Raw genomic sequence first — 22,774 nt, 5'->3', positions numbered from 1 at the left:
CCTCTGGATATCTTTCTCTGTGGCCTCAGCCAGGCGCAGGAAGATCCACCGAGACTAAAGAGAGCTATGCTGATCATCTGAACACTGTCTCCATGTCCTTCATTCTTCGCTGACTCTGTCCACACCTTTGGGAACCCCTGGCCCGCTGGGGCTGGACCCCAGCAGTACATATTATTTGTTATAGCTGTTTTTTGTATGAAGAAGTGAGGTGTGGGTTGATGAAATAAATTCCCCAAGGTCCCATTGTTAGTAATTGGTACAGTGAGTATTTAAACCTATGTCTATGTAGGTAACATATTTTGTCTCAAAAAATAAGTGTCTTAACAATTTGAGCTTCCCAGTGATAAAATATTTTGTCTGTGAAAGTAGTAAGTGTATCATCATGGGAAATATGGATGCAGGTGTTGGTGGATCATACATGAAAGATGTAATGGGAAGTGTTCCAGTACTAGCAGAAGACTGCTTATTTCTCTAGGCCTCATCTAGAAGGTTAAATATTTTGTTAAACTGAAAACTGTACCAAGTTATAACTATTGATATTAGGCCACAGAATGATACTCAATTACTTCAAACTTAAGTAAACCTAATTTCACATATGAATATGGTAATTTCAAAACCAGAGAATCTAAGCCATATTCTAATGAAAAAAATCTATATTACAGAGGCTATTTTAGTTTTTAATGGTGATGTATTTGGGATGATGGTGTTAAATAAATTTTAGTGTCTCTTTTGCTAGGGACACAATTGTTTGGTTGCTTAAATATTATCCTTTAATGAAGATTAGTTAACTCATGCCAGCCTGATGATTACTATAGTTCACATTTCTATATCTCTATTCTATTATTAAGGGATTTCTTAGATTTAATCTATCTAAAATATAACTAAGTCACTAGAAAATAGTGTGATTTAGACAAAATAGTGTGCTTGCGTGCTAACATATTCTACTATCCACCTCCCCCAGTTGGTTCTATTAAAAATAGTGCTGTAAAAAGAAGTAAAAATCAAAATAAATTATGCCCGCTGCAAAGCATTTCACAGAAAGGCTTTTATGTGCAATTTAACAGTTCATGAAAAAAAGAATATTACTGAAGGCAAGGAACATTCTTCCTCTGACAAATAAGTGAAACTTGGATCTTTCTTAGGATTTATGCATTCACTTTGGGAGGTAGAAGATATTCAGGGCTGTGATTCATTTAAATATATGACCAAGTGGCCTGTGCTTTGGGGTCTGAGTGAAAGCCTTCCACGCCAGTAGTTGAGCTTTGCTAAAAGAAAGTTATTGGTTCTACATCTAAACACCCTCAGATGTCTGCCCTTAGTTCCTATGATTTGAACTAAAGAGAAAGAGGCAAGGAGCTGGCTTCTATTATCCTGAGTAGGCAGCATATTTTATCAAAAGGTGTATGGACTTCAGGAAGAAGAAAAACTACATTTGAAGCAGCTGACTCGACAAGTAACTTAAACTTGTGAGCCTTTCTTCATCTATAAAGTGGGTATAATAACACCCCACTGAGTTATTTTGAGAATTGAATGCAAAAATGTTCACAGGAATAAACTGCACAGCATCTGACACACAGTAAGAATACAATACATTTTAGCTTCTTTCCTCTGTCATTTCTCTAATAGAGCAACTCTGGAAAACTGTAAATGCATCTTTAAAAGCATTCTCCTAAAGTTTGAGAAATGACAGTCCCATCAGCAGTCCCAGCTGGAGGACAGCTATCAGCTGCCCCGGTGGCAAGGTACCTCCTGAGGCAGATCTAGAGCTCCATGGGCAAAACTCAGAGGCCTGGAGGCAGCCAAGACGTAAGGGAGAAGCAGCTTCCAGCGCTTGGAGAGAGAGGTCTGCCCTTACCAGCCCTTCTTTGGGAAAAGGCCATGTAAACTCCCTCTATTCCTGCAGACCAAGGAGAAGGTGAGACTTGGACCATGAGAAGACAGAACATGGCCTATCCTTTAGAGCCGTGGTCGGCAAACTGCGGCTCGCGAGCCACATGCGGCTCTTTGGCCCCTTGAGTATGGCTCTTCCTAAGCCTTAGGAGTACCCTAATTAAGTTAATAACAATGTACCTACCTATATAGTTTAAGTTTAAGAAAATTGGCTCTCAAAAGAAATTCCAATCGTTGTACTGTTGATATTTGGCTCTGTTGACTAATGAGTGTGCCGACCACTGCTTTAGAGAGTTCCTCAGTTCCTAGAAACTCTTCATGGGGGATGAGGGACTCTAACCTGGCCCTCAGACTCTTGGAGGAAGAGGAGCAAAAGCTTAGAAAGTCGGGTTGTGGGACTAATGTTAGCTACTGTTTTTAGAGCTATGTGTTTTCCAGCTTAAGAATTATGTTTTACCCAATATAGACAGTGTAGCCTATGGTAAAATCCTTTATAAATTCATTTTAATAGCTTTCATTGATAATTAAAATTTAAATGGAATTCATGTATTGACAAAAGTAGGGTTTAAAAGATAAGACTGGGGAATATTTCTCTTTGAATACAATTTAACCTTAAGTATAAGAAAAAAAAATCCCAGTCTTAAAAAAAAAGTACCTGTGAACTAAATACTATTTTTCACATTCATGTACTTGAGTTCATTCTAATACAGTCCATAGACCTGAAGTTTGTTTAGTGTAACGAGATTATTCAAGCCCATTATTCAAGGACAGTGTTTCTAAGATTACCTGCCACCCCTGTATTGGTTAAGTCTGGGCATTTGATTGCTCTGGAGCCAATTATAGCCTCCTCTTCACTTAAGTGATCTTCAATTTCATCAAGAAGATCATCAAACTGACTCTTAGAAAGTATGACAATCTGAAGTAGTACTTTCAATAGATTTTCTACCTTGAAAGTGCTTCCAGGCTAGTGTGGCTCAGTGGTTGAGTGTTGACCTATGAACCAGGAAGTCACAGTTCCATTCCTGGTCAGGGCACATGCCTGGGTTGCTGGCTTGATCCCCAGTGGAGGGCATGCAGGAGGCAGCCAATCAATGATTCTATCTCATCATTGATGTTTCTATCTCTCCTTCTCCCATCCTTTCTGAAATCAATAAAAATATATTTTAAAAAAGAAGTAAAACTTCAGAAAAGACTCCACACGAAAGCAACTAAGAATATAAGGAGTTCTCTCTTAACTACAATCCTCACTGATCAAAAAGATAAGCAAGGTTTCCCAAGTATCTTCCTTTGTGGTGTACACTCTAATTGGAAAGATAGCCAAGCATATTGGGATCAGAAGCAAGAAAATTTATACTTATTGATCACTTGGTACATTTTAGGTACAGTAGTACAACTGTGTGATTTAATCTTGCAGCATTCTGATGATGATTATAAAAAAATCTGAATTTATTGGTGAGGAAGTTGACATCAAAGAGATCACAAAGCAAAGCTGGGGTCTCAATCCAAGTCCACATAACTTAAAGACTTGTTCTCTGAAAAAAATCCTATACATGAGATTTCATGATTCTGTAGAATGTACTAACTCATCACAGCATCACCTCAAAATAGGATGTGCTACATCATATGAGGTATTCAATATAATTGAATCCTGCTGCCAATGCTGGTTGGTTGGGCACTTAAATCTGATTTCAAGTGGGAAACTAGATATTATATTGGTGGAAATCTTGAGTTAGTATTACTCTGAGTGAGAACCCTAAGGGACTGACTGAAAATAGATGCAGTAAATTTTATTTACTTTTATTTCTATCTTAGCACTGGACAGTTGAGGTTGCTGGATAAGTTTCAAACTATTAATTGCTGAGGATTTTTTTTAAAAGAAGAAAGTGGTTTCTATGAATGGAATTAGTTATATGATTCATAGAGACTGGTCAACAGGAGTGAAGATGAGAGTGTTTCAAATCCCTTCCTGGTCCAATAAGTATTTATAAAAAACCTGAAATTGCAGATGTGCAGGTTGAGGGACAGGCAAACAAAAACACTGAAACAAAATGGGTAAGGGCATGGACAATTAAACAGTGATCCTTGATTCTTCATGTATTTCCACTGCTTATGATTTTATTCTGTCATCTTCTAAGGTTAACAAATACCATCCATGCTCATAAAACTATGCAGCTCTGTTAAAGCCAGGCACAGTGCTTGGCTCAGTGGCCTTCCAACGCAAAATTCTAGACACTGACAACAGTGGTATTTCCTCTTGCTCATTCCAAGTTTAACTGTTGTTAATTTCATTGTGCCTCTCCTCACCATTGTCAGGCAAAAAGAGGATACTCAGACCTCAGAAAAATACTTTAGACCATTTAAATCACTACATCCTAAATTTTTCTCTTTTCTTTTTGAGGGTCCCCTGAAGTTTTATACTCTCTTTTAGTAAGTACTCTTATTTGGTACCAATTGACTCTGGGCTTACTACCAGCTGTATTACAATCGACACACTACAATTTCAGGAAATACAGCAAATTTAATGTGAAGACCATGAGACTAGCTACCATCATTAGCTCTTCAAGAAAGATAAACACTGATATGTGTTTATCTTGATGTGTCCACAGTATCAAATTCAACGTCTCCCTCCTGGTAGGGTAAGGGGGGAGATGAAATAGAATACATATCTACAGGGGTCAGACTCTACAAATATTCCATTGCACCTCTCTAGCATCAATATCCCTATTTCTGTCTTTGGGGAAGCTGAGTGAGTTGCCTACAATCATGAGCTAGTAAACAGCAGGGCTGAGATTTGAATTCATGTCAGTCTGACTTTGTAATTTCACCATGTGATTCTCTCACCATACTCATGCCTGATACAATACTTGTGGAAGGTCACCTTCTGGGGCTATCACTTCTCTAGTGCTATCCAGCCTCCAGAGGCAAAAGCCTGCAGCCCAGTAAGGCTGTAATCCACAAATGGCCTCATGGCCAGTTGGAATGCCAATTGTTATGGTCAGTCGCATAATTAGTGTGTAATTAAGAAGTGACAGTTAAGGTGCATACAATACTCAGTCTTGGGGACTGAGTGTCTATTTTCATTACCACTGTAGTAAATAGTAAAAAAATGGCAGGAGGTATGATGGAGTGCGAGAGATGGAAGGAGGAGAACTAAGGGAAAATGGATTTGTTCATGGCTAACATGCCCTGCAGAAGCAGTTTTGCCTGAGTGGCATTTTTAACATTTACCCTTATTTTCATTATAATCATGTTTGTAACATTCTTTTACAATATTATGGTACTACGTGTTTGAAGAATTTTAGAACATTAATGTTCAATGGCACTTAAGTCTTCCACCAAAAAAGTACCAGGGCTCTGCTTGGACATTCTCAGTGTCAGAGAATTCACTATGTATAAGAAAATAAAGTCTTACGTTTATATCGACCAAGACACTGTATTCCTACAGCTAACTTGAAATAATTCTATAAGCACGTCCGAAAGAACTGTGTGGCAACATACATTCCTAGACCAGTTCTACGGACACTTAGAAAAGTCTTTAAGTTCTGTCAGCATTTCTGTGTGAGAGACCTGGCCACACATGCTGTCACAGAGCTAATGCACTTGGGTCACTAAACATATACACACAATGTTGATGCTTTTCCATAATGTTTCAGTTTTCAAAATCTAAAACGAGTAAGCATTTCATAAAAAATAATTTAAGCTTTTTAAAAATTATCACTTAATTAACATGGAGACCAATTATGTTAGAATAATTTAAGTTCTTACTTATCCCACACCTGAGACATGAGTGAGATACTCCTACAAGGGTCTCCAGTGCGGGTAACCCGATTTCAATGTCACTGCTTATCCCTCCAGGCCCAGTGCCTCACAAGAGAACCATTCTCCAACTTACCTGTGCTTAAGAGTCACTTGGAATGCTGTTTAAAGGGACCTCGTAACTAGTTAAAGGGCTACAAAATCCCGTAATTACAGTATTTACCCAATGATATATATTCAGACTTCTCTTACACAAATCTTAATTGCATTATCTCTGTAGAAACATCAACTATTACCACTAACTTAACACGAGTTGTTCTGGGAGCTTAGAAATCACCTATCTTTAACTCCAAATTCTATAGATCTATTTAATCTACAGTTACACCTCTACTTAGTGGCAGGGTAGAGCTGGAGCCAGATCCTTTGACTCTTTCCAGAATAGTAGTTTCTTTAGTAGGACTATTACAGCCATTTTTAGGTGTAGCTATCCGGTAATTGACACCATCCATCAGTATTAAGCAAAAAATCTTCAAAGAAAGTTTCAAATGGCCTTTACTCTGAGCCTTAATTGTAGGGAAGGAAACAGTATTTCATACGGGTAATAGATTAAATAGAGATTGAAAAACTGACTATTAGTGAGACACCCTGGTAGATATTCTGGAATACATGAAGATGAGTAACACACAGTTCTTGCCATACTGGAGTTGACAACTTACATGTTGCTAATCATTTTGGCCAGGAAAAACGGGACATTTCACTGAATGAGCAACAGTAGTATAGTAAGTCATCAGATTCTACAACACCTTGAAGTGCTTCATAATTAGCTCTACCTAAAATTGAAACTCATTACTGTTAACTGGCACAGTAAAAAAGCACATGGGAAAAAATATCTCAGTGTGCTAAATCAATATACTTATAATTGATATTGTTTAGAGGTTGTGGTTGTTTGATATGAATAAAAGGAAATAACTTATAGCTGCTATTGTTATGATAAACCAAAATTACCTAAAGATTCCTATCATTTTCTAGCTAGGTCCTGTGCACATTTATTCATTTATAACATACAGGAGAGATTTCAATACTTGTGGCCTCACCATTCATTTCTTCAAGTTCGCTGTTAATTCCAACATCTATGGAACTCATTATTTTGTCAATCTGCAAGAAACAAAAAGCATATAAGTGAATGATTACATTCATCTTTAGCATTGCATTTTAAAATAACTTTCAAATGCTACAAGCATATACAGGGTGGGGCAAAAGTAGGTTTACAGTGGTGAGTACAGAGTTTATTCTTGTATTATTAATTATTGTATTACTTCCCATACACACAACTATAATCCCACTTTTGCTCCACCGTGTATTCTTGATGTTATCACTACTGCAATACCACAATTAAGAGACTGACAAAGGTTTAAAGGGAAACAGACATCTCGTGAATTACTTTTAAAAACATAAATTACATTTCCCTTTCTTAAGCTTTGAAAATCAACTTTTCTTTGTATTTCCTAAAATGAACTTTGTTTGGAACTACCTGGGTCAGGACATTAGGAATTGCATTCTTTAGAATCAGAGGGCGGGGCACGTGTCTCCTCTGACTGCTGACGGGTGGGTTTCAGTTGGAACCAAGTTCTCACTAAATGGTCTGACCAGCCACAAGCTGACTTGTGGCATCTAATCACAAGAATTGAGGCATGGAAACAACTTCATTCTAAGAGGTAAGTTAAATGTTAATTAATCCTGCCTCGTTCCAAAAAGAATTTCAGATGTTACTCACAGCGTTAATAAATATAAGTAATGGGTAGACTCGAACAAACTATCTATCTAGTTGTATGAAATATATAGGAAGAAATGACTTTGTAAAAAGCTTTAGCTCTCTATGGCTGAATCCCCTCCTTGTCATGTTAGCATCCCCGGTAAGACAGCAGGTTCCAGAAGGGACAAGAAGCATTACTTCAATGTCTCATTTTGTTCACCCTGAAACAGATGCAGGGAGATTGAGTGATTTTTCCCAAACAGCTCAATTCAGAATGTCAATATCAGAACCATTCCAATTTCTAGTTCTCAGAATATTATAGTGACCTACGGTGTTTCAAAGCCCAATCCAACTGGCACAGTCTTTTGAGAGACAAAATGTGACATGTTTGAATAAAATGTCAAAGGAGAGTGTGGTCCAATCTTTGAAGAATTTCAAGAAAAAAGCAAGAAATGTTTTTATTTCATGATGCAGTCCTCTTTAGGGACAAAGGATGATATTTCATAATCCTACAAGGGCCCTTGCATTCTGAGTAATTCTATGAAATTAAATACTCTGTCTTTAGGTAGAGCTTAAATTGCTGATACGTGACCTCAACACATTTTTTCTTAAAAGTCACTCTGATAATTGTAAAAGAGAAATATTAAGTAATTTTTAAGATTATATGGAGATCCTCTGAATATCTAAGATTCTTTAAAGAAGGGAGACAAGCTAACAAAGAGTTCAGTAAGTAAGCAAAATGATATAGGGCAGCAAAAACAAGGAGATTTTTCTCAATTTGTCAGCTGCAGTGCTTGGGAAGACATAATGTGAACATTCTCTTGCACCTCATAGCTAGTTATTACTTCTGCTTGATATCAATTTCTATGGAAACAATAGATTTCCCCACATGTGTGAAACTCTATTTGTTTTTAAATTATCATGTGCTGCCCCTAGAATTTTCCCTTCCACTCAGAGCTGTATGCATTGTTAATTTTTTTTTCTATTTGCCTCTGAAAGACTTAAAGCTGAAAATCCTCCCCCCTCAACCTTCCTCGATTCCAAAGCATTCATATAAAGAAGAACAAGGCTTACTTCTTCCCATTCTGAGGTGAAGGATGGCGTTCTTTCAGAATTCCCTTTCGAGCTGTGTTCAGTAGTGGAAGATTCACTCCAGTTAACTCTCGATGGTTTCTCAGTTGAAGGGTAGGCAATGAGATCAGAATCTGACTTAGACACATTTTTTGATAAATGCATGTCAATCAGTGCTTTTGGCAATGACCTGATTCTCCCCAGGGTGCAGGCTCTCTCCACAAATCCCCCCGTGTTCACAATCCATTGGTCCCCATTCCGGGATCCACTCCTAGTTGTTCTTGTACCAACAATGGTATGGTTTTCGACTTGGTTGGGTTTTTTGTGAAAAATTGTTCTACTGACCACCTTGGGTTTAATTTTCTTTACCAAAGGTTCTGAGTTATTTTCTATCGGAGACTGCTTGAAAGACAGAGGATTCTTGGCCAAAATGATTTCATCTTGTCCTTCTTCACGTTCATCTCTTTTCCTGTAGAGATGAAATGGGTTTTCAGGAGACTCACAGGCTGGAGAGGATCCATGGAGAAGGCCTGCAAATTGCCCAGGATCATATTCCTTTGGGGGATCACTTTCCTCCTGTTGAGAGAGGTCATCTGCAAAAGAAAATAAAGAGGTCAGGATATCTATAATAATAAAAGTGTAATATGCTAATTAGACCGGACGGACCTTTTGGACGAAGCCAGGGCTGCAAGGAAAGCCTGGGTCCTGGGTGCCTGCCTGTGGCTGGAGGGAAGACCGGGTCCCAGGTGCCAGAGGGAAGCCGGTGCCGGCAGCTGGGGAAAGGAAGGCCTACTATTGCACGAATTTCATGCATCGGGCCACTAGCATATTTATAAAAGAACCTGAAAGCCCTGATACAACAGCAGTGCCCTTTTGAACTTGTGCTATATCCAGGCATTTGATTTATTGCTACACAATGATATCCCCATTTTATGAAACACCCATGTCTCTATTGTACTGCCTATAAAATAAATGTGCACCTGTGTGTGTGTGTGTGTGTGTGTGTGTGTGTGTGTGTGTTTCTGTGCACCAAATCTTCCTGATATACCTTAGGGAGTATTTCAAAAGTATGAATTGGGTATTAACTGAGTAATTGCATATCCCTCTCCCTTATCCCCAGGGTGTATGTTTTATATTAAATAACAAAATTGAGTTTTCTTAACATGAGACACCCACATCCTAACCCAGCAATAAATGAGTCACTGTTCAGGTGGACATCAGGCATGTAAATCAAGGTCATGCACAATGACATCCCTCTGCCCTTCTCCCATCAAATAAATCCAGAAACAAAACTTGAAAAGAAGTATTATTAAACATAATTTAAAGTAAATAATCCTAACATTGTTACTTTAAGTATAAAATTAAGAATGATTCTATACAAATTATATAATTTAGACAAAAAGGATTTGTACAAGCTTAACATAGGCCAACAATGTGATCTCTATCACTAAAAAGGGAGAGACTCTTTTACAAGAAACTGATATTGAGCTGTTAACACAAAACTCTCTTTTCCTTTCTTCTCTGAAATAACATTAGTTACCTTTGAATTTCTTCAGGTCTTTGAAAAATGTAATGCATTCAAGAAACCAAAGAAAATGCTAATTTTTATCACTTTATATTTTTTCTAAGATAAATCATAAATGTTCTCTGAAATTTAAAATATACCATACTTTTTTATTGCCTAATTTGTGTTTTAAAGATACGGTGTCAAGATCTTGGCCAAATAATTTAACAAAGAAAGTCAGTTTACTTTTTTGACAGTTCATCTTAATTTATTTAGCTAAATATTTGCTACAAAATTACCCAACAAGCCCATAACCCAGTCTTGTGAATAAAACACTGTATAGCCAATGTGGTAGATAATAACCACAAATCCAAAGCTCACATGCTGACTCACATTCCAAAGAAGTTAGTTATTATTACAAACCCCAAACACCTACATTTTTAGAAATTAACAAGTAACATTGTGAGTAGGTATATCTATTTACTAGGTACTTAATGAGGGATTATATTGACATCATCTCATTTAAACTCAAATTAATCCTGTGAAATGATTAATAAACATCATGACTTTCTGATAGAAAGAGATATGGCCAGAATACTGAATTCACATTATTTACACAAATCAGCAACCACAATAGACATTTACCTAGAGGATGCTACGTAGAGACAAATTGATTTTCTTCATTGAAGTTTGGTCCCAGGCCCCTATACTGTTCTCTCCCTCGGAATTGACAGAAGCATGTCCCCTAACCTCACCCTTGTTCCTATTTGACTTCTCCAAACAGAAGATGTCCCCTTTCCCAGACCTATCACAACGGTATCTTGAGATGGAAGAGAAGATTGACAGGAAGAGGGGTCCAAGAGATCACAATCTAAAAGAGAAACAATTTGCACCCATCCAGTACTATTATAATTACTTCATCGTCCCACAAAAACTCTGTCCCTATCAAGTGTAGCAACACTATGTCCTCCTCAAAAAACCCATTTTGTCCTCCCCTCAGGACTCTTCTTAAAGTAGAATAGTGTGTGTGTTGGGGGGGGGGGGGATAGGTGAGGCAAGGCATCTCTGAACTCTCTAAAAGGGTAGTGTTTATAAAAGGCCTATTCTATACATGTTCTAGAAGTCAAAATGAACACTTAAACAACTTAAATTGCAGCAGTTTCCCCAGCCAGTATGTTAAGCTAAGATTCAAACTAAGGTTTATTGGATTCCCACACCAAATTGTCCTGGAACATATTTCACTGTTAAGATAAAAGAAAAATCTAAGGTTCAAGGACAAGCAAGTAGACTCTTTGTGAGGAAGGATATGGTTACTCCTGTTTATGACTGTTTCAGGAATTTGGGATAAATGGACTGAAAGGTTTTTTTCCTGCTTCATGGAAGTAACTGATGCTCGGAGGAAATACAATTTGGCATTCTGTTCCAATTTATTTTCTCTTTTTCTTCCTTGGCTACTTGGCTCCCCGTAGCGCTTTACAACGTAAGCAGGTTGGTGTGGGATGACAATAATGGGTGAATAATTGTAAAGGGGAGGATGAATTTGAAAAGGAAGTTCAGAATGTTACTTTGAAAGTTGCTGAAGAAGGCCCAATAGTTTGCGTTTGAACGGAAACCTGAAAAGAATCAGCCTGCTGCAAGAAAAAGATTCTGTAAACCTCAGTCAAAAGGTTTGTGACCTTGTTCATGACAAAGAGAGTGTTAGGGGCACAATACTCAAGTTTTCTGTGGTTATTATTATTAGGTAACAATCCCCTCTGTGTTTTCACAAAAATGACTCTAATCACCACCCCAAAATGCTTTATATTGTCCAAGTCCTCGAGTCATCAGCAGTCACTTCCCCAAGTAAAAGAGAATTTAGTCAGCTTATAAGATTAGGCTTTTGAATCACACTTCTTAGCATCATGACAGTTGGTAACATTTTTACAAATATTATCTGTTTCTTTCAGTGGCCAAACTCTAAGGATGACTGTCAAAGACAAAGAGAAGTTGATCTGAAACCTCATGAAACACCAGTTTGGTGGACTGATTACAGCTATGACCCCGCTCTGCCCTGGCTCCCTGCAGCCATTCCTCCCACATGGCTCTGGGTGTGGCCAGACACCTTGCTTTGGTCAGTGAGACAACAGCAAATGTGATAGGAACGTTCAGAGAATCCTGAAAAGTACTTGTATGGTAGGCCTTGTTCTCTTGGAACCTTGCAGCATGTGAGCAAGGCCAGGCTGGCCTGCTGGATGAGGAAATGATACATGACCCAGCTGTTTGAAGTTGTAGGTGTTATTATTTTTCAAGTATAAAGAGGCTTACAGACTAGGAGTTGCCATTTGGAAAAGACAGATTGTTATACTCAGATCCCAAGAGGAGGGAGCATGCCATGCCACCAGGGGGCGCACAGGGAGGCACCAGGATTGGGCAGGAGGCAGAATGGGTGAAGGAAAAGGTGGGAAGAGCCTTTATTGTGGTGCCTTTGGGAAACCATAAGCAGTTTTAGGGTTGGCTATTTTGACCCTAGGGTATAGGCACTGTCACTAGTGGTCTGGTGTGTGGTGTTGGTGTGATTAGGGCAGGTGGATGGTGGCTCCCTGTGAGAACCTGAGAAAGGGTGCTGTTGGGATATGGCTCTGGATTGGCTGGTTTGCATATGAAAGGTATGTATGTAGGTGAGTTTTCTATCCCTGAGAACTTGCTAGCCCTGGGAGGGGCCATCCCTCCAGAGTCAACAAGGTCCCAAGATGTCAAAGCATCAAACAAAACAAAACAAAAAAAAAGGCACCTTAATATCCCAGCCACCCACCCTTACCTCGGTCCATAGTCAGCAAAATTCCAGTTGGGTCTAGGTAGTTTCGCCATAAACATTTTTGCCACAAGTATGTTTGCTGCAAACATTTTTGTTGCAAACATTGGCCATAAGGCCATTTTGCCATAAAAGTTAAAATAACTGGCTGACAGTTTGGTCTACATTTGGCAAACTTCATGTTTTTTTGTCAGTTTGGTTTCATTCTCCATTGATGAAGTTCTCTCAGTATTCCCATTTGTATATTATATAAATTTTAGCCCTCATAATGGTCTATACTGATGAGTAGACATGGTAGTCTTAAAATACTGGATGACAATAACTACGTATAAAGCCAGATTGCAAAGCTATGTGTAAAGTTAGATAACATACCATAGTAGAAAATGATAATATATCAGTTTTTGTAAATCCTTGGTGAGCACAGTCATCCCTCACACCTGTCAAAAGCTACATATGGCAAATATAAAACAGGCAGCTAATTCACAAGTCTTCCAGAGCATTAATTACCAATTCTTTAATTGGAAACTGATACCACTTTTAATTTTTTTTTAAATTTATTGACTTTGAGAGAGAGGGAGGGGAGGAGGAGAGAGAGAAACATCAATTTTGTTCCACTTATTTATGCATTCATGGGTTGATTCTTGTATGTGCCCTGACCAGGAATCAAACCTGCAACCTTGGCATATTGGGACAACTCTCTAACCAACTGAGCTACCTGGCCAAGGCTGATACATCTTTTAATAAAGAAAAAAAGTGCAGAGCCAAAAGAGAAGACAAATCCATAATCAAAAAGAAAAAGAAAGAAAAATGTGTAATATAATGAACAAAAACTTTCAAAGACAATGTATTTTCATTTTTCTCAGCAGAGTTTTAAATTTTGTTATTAATTTTTAAATGTTTCATTGTGTCCTTTAATGCTCCTCTTTCATTTTTTGTTCTTTTATCTTTTATCACGAATTATCTTACAGCAAAGATGTTTACTGCAAAACTACAGGACATGCTTCCAAATATGCGAGTGAGGCCATCCAGAACTGACCAGCCCCAGGCCAGCCAGCCTATGAACCACAAATGCATGCATGAGCCCAGCCAAGATCCATCGAAGCTGACCCAAACCAGAACACCCGCCAGAATCATGAGCTAACCAAATGGCTATCATTTTAAGCCACTAAGTTTTGGGGCAGTTTGATATATAGCAGTACATAACTGATTCTGCCTGTATTCCAACTTTTAAAGAAGGATTAATACATTTTTCAAATATCTATCAGTGTCATGAAGACTGAGTGAAAGAAGAGAAGTAAGCCCGTGGCACAGAACACATTCAGCATATGTTCATGTTATTATAATAATAATTTTTTTAACCTACAGGGTTTCATTTTTGCAAAGAAATGCTGTAGTAATTAATTGTATCAGGCACTCAATACAGATTGGTATTTTTGACATGGTAAACATGGGATTTACTCCTTTGTTTCTGCTTGTCTATTTTTAAAAAGTATACTGTATTTTGGAAAGAATATTTGCATTTTATTACTATTTCTTTAGATGAAACTGAGGAAAAGTATATAGATTAAACTGTTTTTATAACTTGTCTCATTTGATTTCACACTTCTCTTTTGATAAGTGGTTATTTCATGCCAAAGTACAGAACCAAATATGTGTGAATTCCAATCTGATAGTTATTCAAAGCACCATTAGCATTTCAAAGAAAAGTCAAAGTACCCAGTAGTAAGTAGTTCAGTCTCCCTTTATCCATCTTTGCCCTGATCTTTATCACCCATACAAATACGTGAATAACAATAAAACCGAAAATGTCATGTTAAGATAAAAACAAATGATAGAAAACAAGCTATTTCTTCTTCTGTTATAGACCATACCTTCCGAGTATTGGGTCATTGCATTCCTCTTTAGAAAATAAAAATGTCTTCATTTTCAGGGATTCTAGTGCTGATATTGATATTATAGAAATTCTAAGTTCATTTTACAAATATGCATAAATGCCTTCTGTGTACCAGGCACTGTCCTGTGTGTCAACGTTTCAGCAGTGGCAGAACAATGCCATGCCCTCAGGGTGATGATATTCCAATGAAGGAAACAATTGCAGGCAAATCAAAAGAATCTAGTTTCTGATGATGGTAGGTTCTATACAGAGAATAAAGCAAGTAATGAGATAGGAATTGCTATTGCCAGCCCAGGAAAGAAGGTATGGAAATACTCTGAGGCTATTCTGAAGGCCAGTGTAGCCACAAAAAAGTGGTGAGAGGGTGGTGTATGAGCCAGCGGTCTTCAGAGAAAGGGAGAGAGAGAGAAGTGTAGTTGCAGTCTGGAACCAATGGCCTGAGAACCAGAAATGATGGTGTATGCAGTTCTAGTCTGAAGAGCCATGTTTCAGGTTGAGTCCAGGCAGGAAAATGGTTGATGTACTACTTCAAAGAGTGTCAGGCAGTAAGAGTTCTCCCTTGTTCAGTGTGGGGGCCAGCCTTTAGGTTGTATTCAGGCCTTCAACTGATTAGATGAGGCCCACCCATGTTAGAGAGGTCACCTGAATTTACTCAGTCTACCCACTTAAATCTCATCCAAAAACACCCTCATAGAAATACCTAGAATAATGTTTGACCAAATATCTTGGCACCCCATGGCCCAGTGAAGTTGACACATAAAATGAACCACCACAGGTAGATAGAAGGGATGAAGATGAGGTCAGAGATAAAGGCAGGAGTAAGATTTCCATGGTCTGATTTACACTTTTAAAAGATCACTTGCTATTTCTGATGGCCAGAATATGACAATAATGTAGTATTTTAAGAAATTAATCTTCCCTTGTCCCCTCATAAAAACAATATATATGAATGTAAAAGAATAAAATGTCAGCACATGGTAGCAAACAGCAACAGCACAACCCCACAAGCCAAGTGCAAGTATATCCTCAATAAGGCAGGGATCAAGGAATCCCTATGGTCCTGGACAATGGGTGGGCATAGTGAAATCACGTGATGATGGCTGGGTCCAGAACTAGACTAGCAGTTGCGAGCTGCAATAGTAAAAAGAAAAGAAAATTTTACGGAGCCTGCAAACCACAGGACCCAGAAAGTGCGATTAGATTGATTCCAAAAAGGAAAGGGCCTGGCACTCAGCAGGATACTTGAGAACAACCAGCAAAACTTGAAAAAAAAATCCTGCAAAAGGACAACAGAAAGCATAAGCTATTGAAGATCTCAGAAATATCCAACAAATCCATGCCTTTGGTAGGCTAGAGACTCACACCGAAGAAAAACTTTCAGGAGCAGAATCCAAATTGAACAGGGTGAAAACACCAGAGCTCTCAGGGAGTAAAATGTTTCCTATAATGAGGAGGCGGGAGTGGCAGGGAAGGCAGAGGTCCAGAGGTGGGGGACCTTGAATGTAATAATAGCAAAATACAGTGTTCACTTGTGAGAGCACTGCTTTGGAAGGCAAGGTTCATGGAACTCTGGAGAATGCTGAGGTTAATGACAGGAAGCCTTTCTGAATTAAGCAGAGAAGTACCCATACTTCTTAACACCTCACGGTAATAACAAAGGAGAAAGTCCTTGAGCTGTGGAGTGGGGACAGCTGCTGAGGTGCATGCCTGCTCTCCCACGGAAACCTCTTCTGAATAGTCCACGACATCTCTTCTCATGAAATATGGAGAAAATAATTTTTTTGGTGGAATCCTATTTAAAGACATTGCAAGAGAAAGAAATGAAATGAATGTCTAACAGCTAATGAAAACAAACCAGAAATGTAGCCCCAAAGCAATCAAAAGCTGTAACTTAAAATTCAAAATTATATAAAAGAAATTTTAAAAATGGTCAAAGTTCTGGAAGAACAGTCTAAACTATATGTAAGTAGAAGAGCTCAGAAAAGAGGCATCTGGTCTTTCTTGTTTTGTTGATGGTTTCTTTCACTGTGCAGAAGCTTTTTATTTTTATGTAGTCCCATTTGTTTATTTTCTCCTTAGTTTCCATTGCCCTAGGAGCTGTATCGGTAAGATATTGCTACAACAAATGTCTGCTATTTTGCTGCCTAAGGCTTCTTCTAGGATTTTTATGGTTTCCTGTCTTGTGTTTAAACCCTTTATCCATTTTGAGTTATTTTTGTGTATTGTGTAAGTTGGTGGTCTAGTTTCATTTTTTTGCATGTATCTGTCCAGTTTTCCCAACACCATTTATTAAAGAGACTGTCTTGACTCCATTGTATGCTCTTGCCTCCTTTGTCAACTATTAATTGAGCATAATGGCTTGGGTTGATGTCTGGGTTCTCTATTCTGTTCCATTGGTCTATATGTTTGTTCTTGTGCCAGTACCAGGCAGTTTTGAGAACAGTGGCTTTGTGAGAACATATTTGCCAATGATCTCTGATAAGGGTTTAATCTCCAAAATTTATAGGGAACTCATACAACTTAACAAAAGGAAGATAAACAATCCAATAAAAAAATGGGCAAAGGACCTAAACAGACACTTTTTGAAAGAGGACATACAGAAAGCCGAGAGACATATGAAAACATGCTCAAAGTCACTAATCATCTGAGAGATGCAAACCAAAACAACAGTGAGGTACCATCTCACACCTGTCAGAATGGCTATCATCAACAAATCAACAAACGACAAGTGCTGGAGAGGATGCAGAGAATAAGGAACCCTCTTGCACTGCTGGTGGGAATATAGACTGGTGCAGCTACTATGGAAAACTGTATGGTGTTTCCTCAAAAAATTAAAAATGGAACTTCCATTAGACCCAGTAATCCCACTTCTAGGAATATATCCCAAGAAAACAGAAACACCAATCAGAAAGGATATATGCACCCCTATGTTCATAGTCGCACAATTTACAATAGCTAAGATTTGGAAACAGCCTAAGTGCCCATCAGCAGAAGAGTGGATTAAAAAACTGTGGTACATCTACACAATGGAATACTATGCTGCTGTAAAAAAGAATGAATTCTTACCATTTGCAACAGCATGGGTGGAACTGAAGAACATTATGCTAAGTGAAATAAGCCAGTCAGAGAAAGATAATTATCACATGATCTCACTCATTTTGTAGAATATAATAAACAACATAAACTGATGAACAAAATAGAACCAGAGTCATAGAAGCATTGAACAGACTGTCCAACCTATGAGGGAAGGCATGGGGTCAGGGGGTAAAAGATCAACCAAAGGACTTGTATGCATGCATATGAGCATAACCAATGGACACAGACTGGGGAGGGGGTGGGGAGAAGGGGTAGTCAGGGAGAGGTCAATGGGGAAAAAAGGAGACTTATGTAATATTTTAAACAATAAAGAATTTAAATTAAAATAAAAAAAGAAGCCCTGACCAGTTTGGCTCAGTGGATAGAGCATTGGCCTGCAGACCAAAGGGTCCCGGGTTCGATTCCGGTCAGGGGCATGTGCCTTGGTTGCGGGCATATCCCCAGTGCGGGGTGTGCAGGAGGCAGCTGATCGATGTTCCTCTCTCATCGATGTTTCTGGCTCTCTATCCCTCTCCCTTCCTTGCTGTGGAAAATCAATAAAATATATTTAAAAAAAAAAGCAGCTGGTCATTCTCTTTGCCCTTCCCCTTTCACTTCATGAGCAGCTCAGTCTTAATGTCATTAGATAGAGAAGAGTGAGACAGACAGCTGTACCTTCCATGGAGAGGGGGTATGCAGTGGCCCAGAGTAGGGTACCAGCACCCAAGTAAGGTAATGGTAGTACTCATTTTTGAACCAAGCAGGATTAAGGGGGCAGTAGCCCAGTGAAGGGTGAGGAGGGAATCCAAGAACAAGGAGTAGCCTAGCACAAAAGGAGTCAGAAACTGAGCAAGGCGAGAGGGTATCCCTGAAGAGGTGCAGCCTGGTCAGGGATGTCAAAACCCAAACAGGGTGAAGAAGGTGTTCATATCCAGTAGGAAAGTGTTCCTGCCTTGGGTAGCTTGGCATGAGCTGTCAGAGCCCAATAGGAGAAAGGAGGGTGACCACGTGTGGGGATGGCCTGCCAGAAGGTGCAGAGTCTCTGGAAATGAGTGGGTTGTTGACACAGAGAGATAAATTGGCCTAAGGCATCAAATCTCAGTCAGGGTGAGAAAGATGTCTGAGTGGGAAGGAGGTGGCCGTGGATATGGGTTGATCAAATAAGCAATTACATTAAGGTTCAGGGGAGCCAGATTTCTCACTGCTGAAGAGGAATTTTTATAAATATGAGAAGGGAGAAAACTAGAGTGAACTTCATGATATTAGATTAGAATTGGAAATAATCAAGATAGAGATAGAGATAGAGAGAGATAGACGTGAATATGTATTTACGCGTGCATGTGTGTGTGTATGTGTGTGTATGTGTGTGTGTGTGTGTATATATATATATATATACTAGTACTCCAGTGCACAAAATTCATGCATGGGTGGGGGGTGTCACTCAGCCCAGCCTGTACCCTCTCCAATCTGGGACCCCTCAGGAGATGTCTGACTGCCGGTTTAGGCCCAATCCCACAGGGCCTAAACCAGCAGTCAGACATCCCTCTCGCAATACAGGACCACTGGCGCCTAACCACTCACCTGCCTGCCTGCTTGATTGCCCCGAACCATTCTGCCTACTGGCCTGATCACCCCCAACTGCTCCCTCACTGGCCTTCTCACCCCCAACTGCCCCCCCACTGGCCTTCTCGCCCCCAACTGACCCCTCCTGCCGGCCTGCTTGCCCCCAACTGCCCCCCCACTGGCCTGATCACCCTCAACTGCCCCCTCCTTGCCAGCCTGATCACCCCCACCTGCCCTTCCCTCCTGTCCAGATCGCCCCTAACCAGCTCTGCCTCAGCCCTGCCACCATGGCTTTGTCCAGAAGGACGCCCGGAAGGTCTCCCAGTCTAATTAGCATATTACCCTTTTATTAGAATAGATAGAGGCCTAGTGCATGGGTGGGGGCCAGCTGGTCTGCCCTGAAGGGGGTCCTGGATCAGGGTGGGGGTCCCCTTCGGGGGCAGGGCCAGCCTGGGCGAGGGGCCTGGGGTGGTTTGCAGGCTGGCCACGCCCCCATCGGGGTGGGGGTCCCCACTGTGGGGGGTGCCAGCCTGGGTGAGGGTCTGAGGGTGGTTTTCAGGCTGGCCACGCCCCCATCGGGGTGAGGGTCCCTGCTGGGGGGCGTGGCTGGCCTGGGCGAGGGGCTGAGGGCCATTTGGGGGTGGTTTGCAAGCTTGCCAAGCCCCTGGCTTTGTCTGGAAGGACATTGGAAGGTCTCCAGAAGGTCTCCCGGTCTAATTAGCATATTATTCTTTTATTAGTATATATGTGTCTGTGTGTCTGTGTGTATTACCTAACTCTGTCTCCTAAGAGGACCTGGGAAATTGACACCCCAATAGCAATAAGTAAAGCCCAGATTTTGGTTTTTAAATATATTTTCCACTAAAAGAAACAGAGATCCATTGGGAAATGACTGATATCAGGGCCAGGGTGGGGCAAGTGCAAGGTGAGCCTGGAACACCTTGTGCCAGAAAACAAGGCAGAACTCAAAAAATGATGAGGCATGTCAGGAGGATAGAGTAGCCAGCTTGAATGGGCTCCACTGGTTAAATTGTAGGAACAAAATAAATAACTGTAGTGGATTATAACTCACTGAATAAAACAGAAAAACATGAGCCCATTAGGAATGGGGAATTTCCTCTCCTATATATTCATTATGATTTCATCATGTCTCTGATTAAATGTGGATTAACCTTCTTATTCCATCCTTCACACCTTTCATGTCTCCAACAGTTTTTGCCTCTTTGGTCCTCTGTGCTATATGTTAGATAATTTCTTCAAATTAATTTTTCAATTCCCCAATTCTCTTTTCAACTCTGCCCAATCTGCTGTTTATCTGTTTATTTAGAACTTCAAAATTAATTTCAAGCATTATATCTTTCACATCTAGAAATGGCATTTATTTTTTCAAACGTGCCTATTACTTACTGACAATCCTTGTTTTTACTCATCTTTTTATCTCCTTAAACACTTTATTTTCAGTAACAATATCTATAGTCACTGGGGACTATATATGCCTTTGTTAGTTTTGCTGATACTTATAGTGGTTTGCTTTCCAAGGTGATTAGAAATGATTTATTGTTACCCCATTAGTCGATCTTAATCTATGGAAGCTTGTCAATCTGAGCAGAGAAGGTTTCTTCCACAGAAGATTTATATTTACCTTCAGTTTCCCTGAATAGTCTTGATGCAGCCTTCCCACCTTCCCACTTAACCAAGGTACAGTGTCTCAATAGCAGTGCTATTACTGACATCTGCACTTGGTGCAACATTGACTCACTTGTCTTCTAACACACTTTCTTAGAGAACCAAGGTTGTTAGAGCAGGCAATGCCCCATTGTTCTTCTGAATAAAGATCTCTCAATCTGCCATAATACTTTGTAGCAAAATATTTTTATTGTTCAACTGTACATTCATAAAGGTTCCAATTTTTTTAAAAACCCAGTTTATTAAGACTCAAAAGTTTTAAATATGACTTTAAATGATTTGTACCCTACTAAATAGGTAGAGTTAATAATGAGTTGCTTGATGTGCATGGTAGTATTGTGTAATTTATGATGCAATATACAAATCAATAAATTATCTTGAGAATTATGTAAATGAAGAACATGCTTACTATGGACTCAAATAAAGCAAATACTTTTTTAATAAGATCCCTCTAAATGTATATTTATAAAGAACACAAAATTCATGGAGGCTTGGTAATTTTTAAAGCATTCCAACTATTATGATATTCAGGAAAAAAGATAATATGCAAATTAACCATAGAGTCTATTTTGTGTTTAAATTCTAGATCAACTAAAGAGAAGAAAGAGCTAAATTTTCAGAACATATACTGTCAACATGTCTCAAGAGGCTTTTAAAGAAGTGCTGAGGCCGAAACCAGTTTGGCTCAGTGGATAGAGCGTCGGCCTGCGTACTGAAAGGTCCCAGGTTCGATTCCGGTCAAGGGCATGTACCTGGGTTGCGGGCACATCCCCAGTAGGAGATGTGTAGGAGGCAGCTGATCGATGTTTCTCTGTCATCGATGTTTCTAACTCTCTATCTCTCTCCCTTCCTCTCTGTAAAAAATCAATAAGATATATTTTAAAAAAAAAAGAAGTGCTGAGTATTATCAGAAAAATTTGGGAGAAGTGTTACTTTTTTCATTTATAATGTAAATTATATGAATTTATTATAGTCTACTCATCTGCCTTGCTTTCATAGTCATGGAACTCATGAGCTTTAGATAGTATGTCCATTTACATCCAAATATTAAGAATGTCTTTCCAGCTCACCTACACATTGATATAAAAGTGAGAGTCAAACAGATAATGTTAGTCACAGAATATAGAATATAGAACTTATATTCCCTTAATTCCCCAAGGTAAAAAATCACTGAAAGTCTCTAAAAATACATAAAATTAATTCAAATAAATGCAAACTCCCTGGGAAAGATTTTACCTCAAAAATTGCAAAGGCTAAGATTCCACACTAGGTAAAGACAGAGAAGGAACATTTATTGAGTGCCTTCTATGTTCAATGCCATTCTATCACATTTAATCCTCATATAAGTCTCTTCCTTATCTGTGGTTTCACTTTCCATGATCTGGAGAATTCCAGAAATAAATAATTCTTAAGTTGTAAATTGTGCACTGCTCTGAGCCGCTTGATGAAATTTTGGGCCACCCTATTCCATCCCACCCAGGTTGTGGATCACCCCACTGTCCAGCCTATCAATGTTGATAAACTATCCACCCTTTAATCTCTTAGCTGCCATCTTGGTTATCAGACTGACTGTCAGAGTAGCTCAGTGCTTGTACTGAAGTTAATCTTATATTACTTAGTGATGGCCCCAAAGCACAAGAGTAGTGATGCTAGACATATGCCAAAGAGAAGCCATAAAGTGCTTCCTTTAAGTAAAAAGGTATATGTTCTTGACTTAATAAGGAAAGGGGGAAAAAACCTAAGCTGCGATTGCTAAGATCTAGAGTAAGAATGAATCATTTATCTGCGAAA

The 22,774-nt window shown here is 39.2% G+C and overlaps 1 protein-coding gene across 5 annotated transcripts in view; it reads right to left on the bottom strand.

Annotated features, from left to right (window-relative positions):
* Positions 1–22,774, bottom strand: part of ANKS1B (ankyrin repeat and sterile alpha motif domain containing 1B) — a 787,939-nt gene that overhangs the window by 415,972 nt on the left and 349,193 nt on the right. For 4 of the 5 annotated variants that reach the window (XM_014451548.2, XM_006084103.3, XM_023749887.1 and 1 more), the window contains exons 13-14: positions 8,474–9,063; positions 6,729–6,801 (exon numbers count right to left, since the gene is read on the bottom strand). In XM_014451548.2, coding sequence (XP_014307034.1) covers positions 6,729–6,801; positions 8,474–9,063 — 663 coding nt within the window. The remainder of the gene's footprint in view (positions 1–6,728; positions 6,802–8,473; positions 9,064–22,774) is intronic. The other variant, XM_006084104.3, reaches the window with a different exon arrangement.

The sequence above is a fragment of the Myotis lucifugus genome, unplaced genomic scaffold (assembly GCF_000147115.1).
Source record: "Myotis lucifugus unplaced genomic scaffold, Myoluc2.0 scaffold_10, whole genome shotgun sequence".
In the NCBI taxonomy this organism is placed as follows: Eukaryota; Metazoa; Chordata; class Mammalia; order Chiroptera; family Vespertilionidae; genus Myotis; species Myotis lucifugus.
This window is presented reverse-complemented; position numbering and strand designations above follow the sequence as displayed.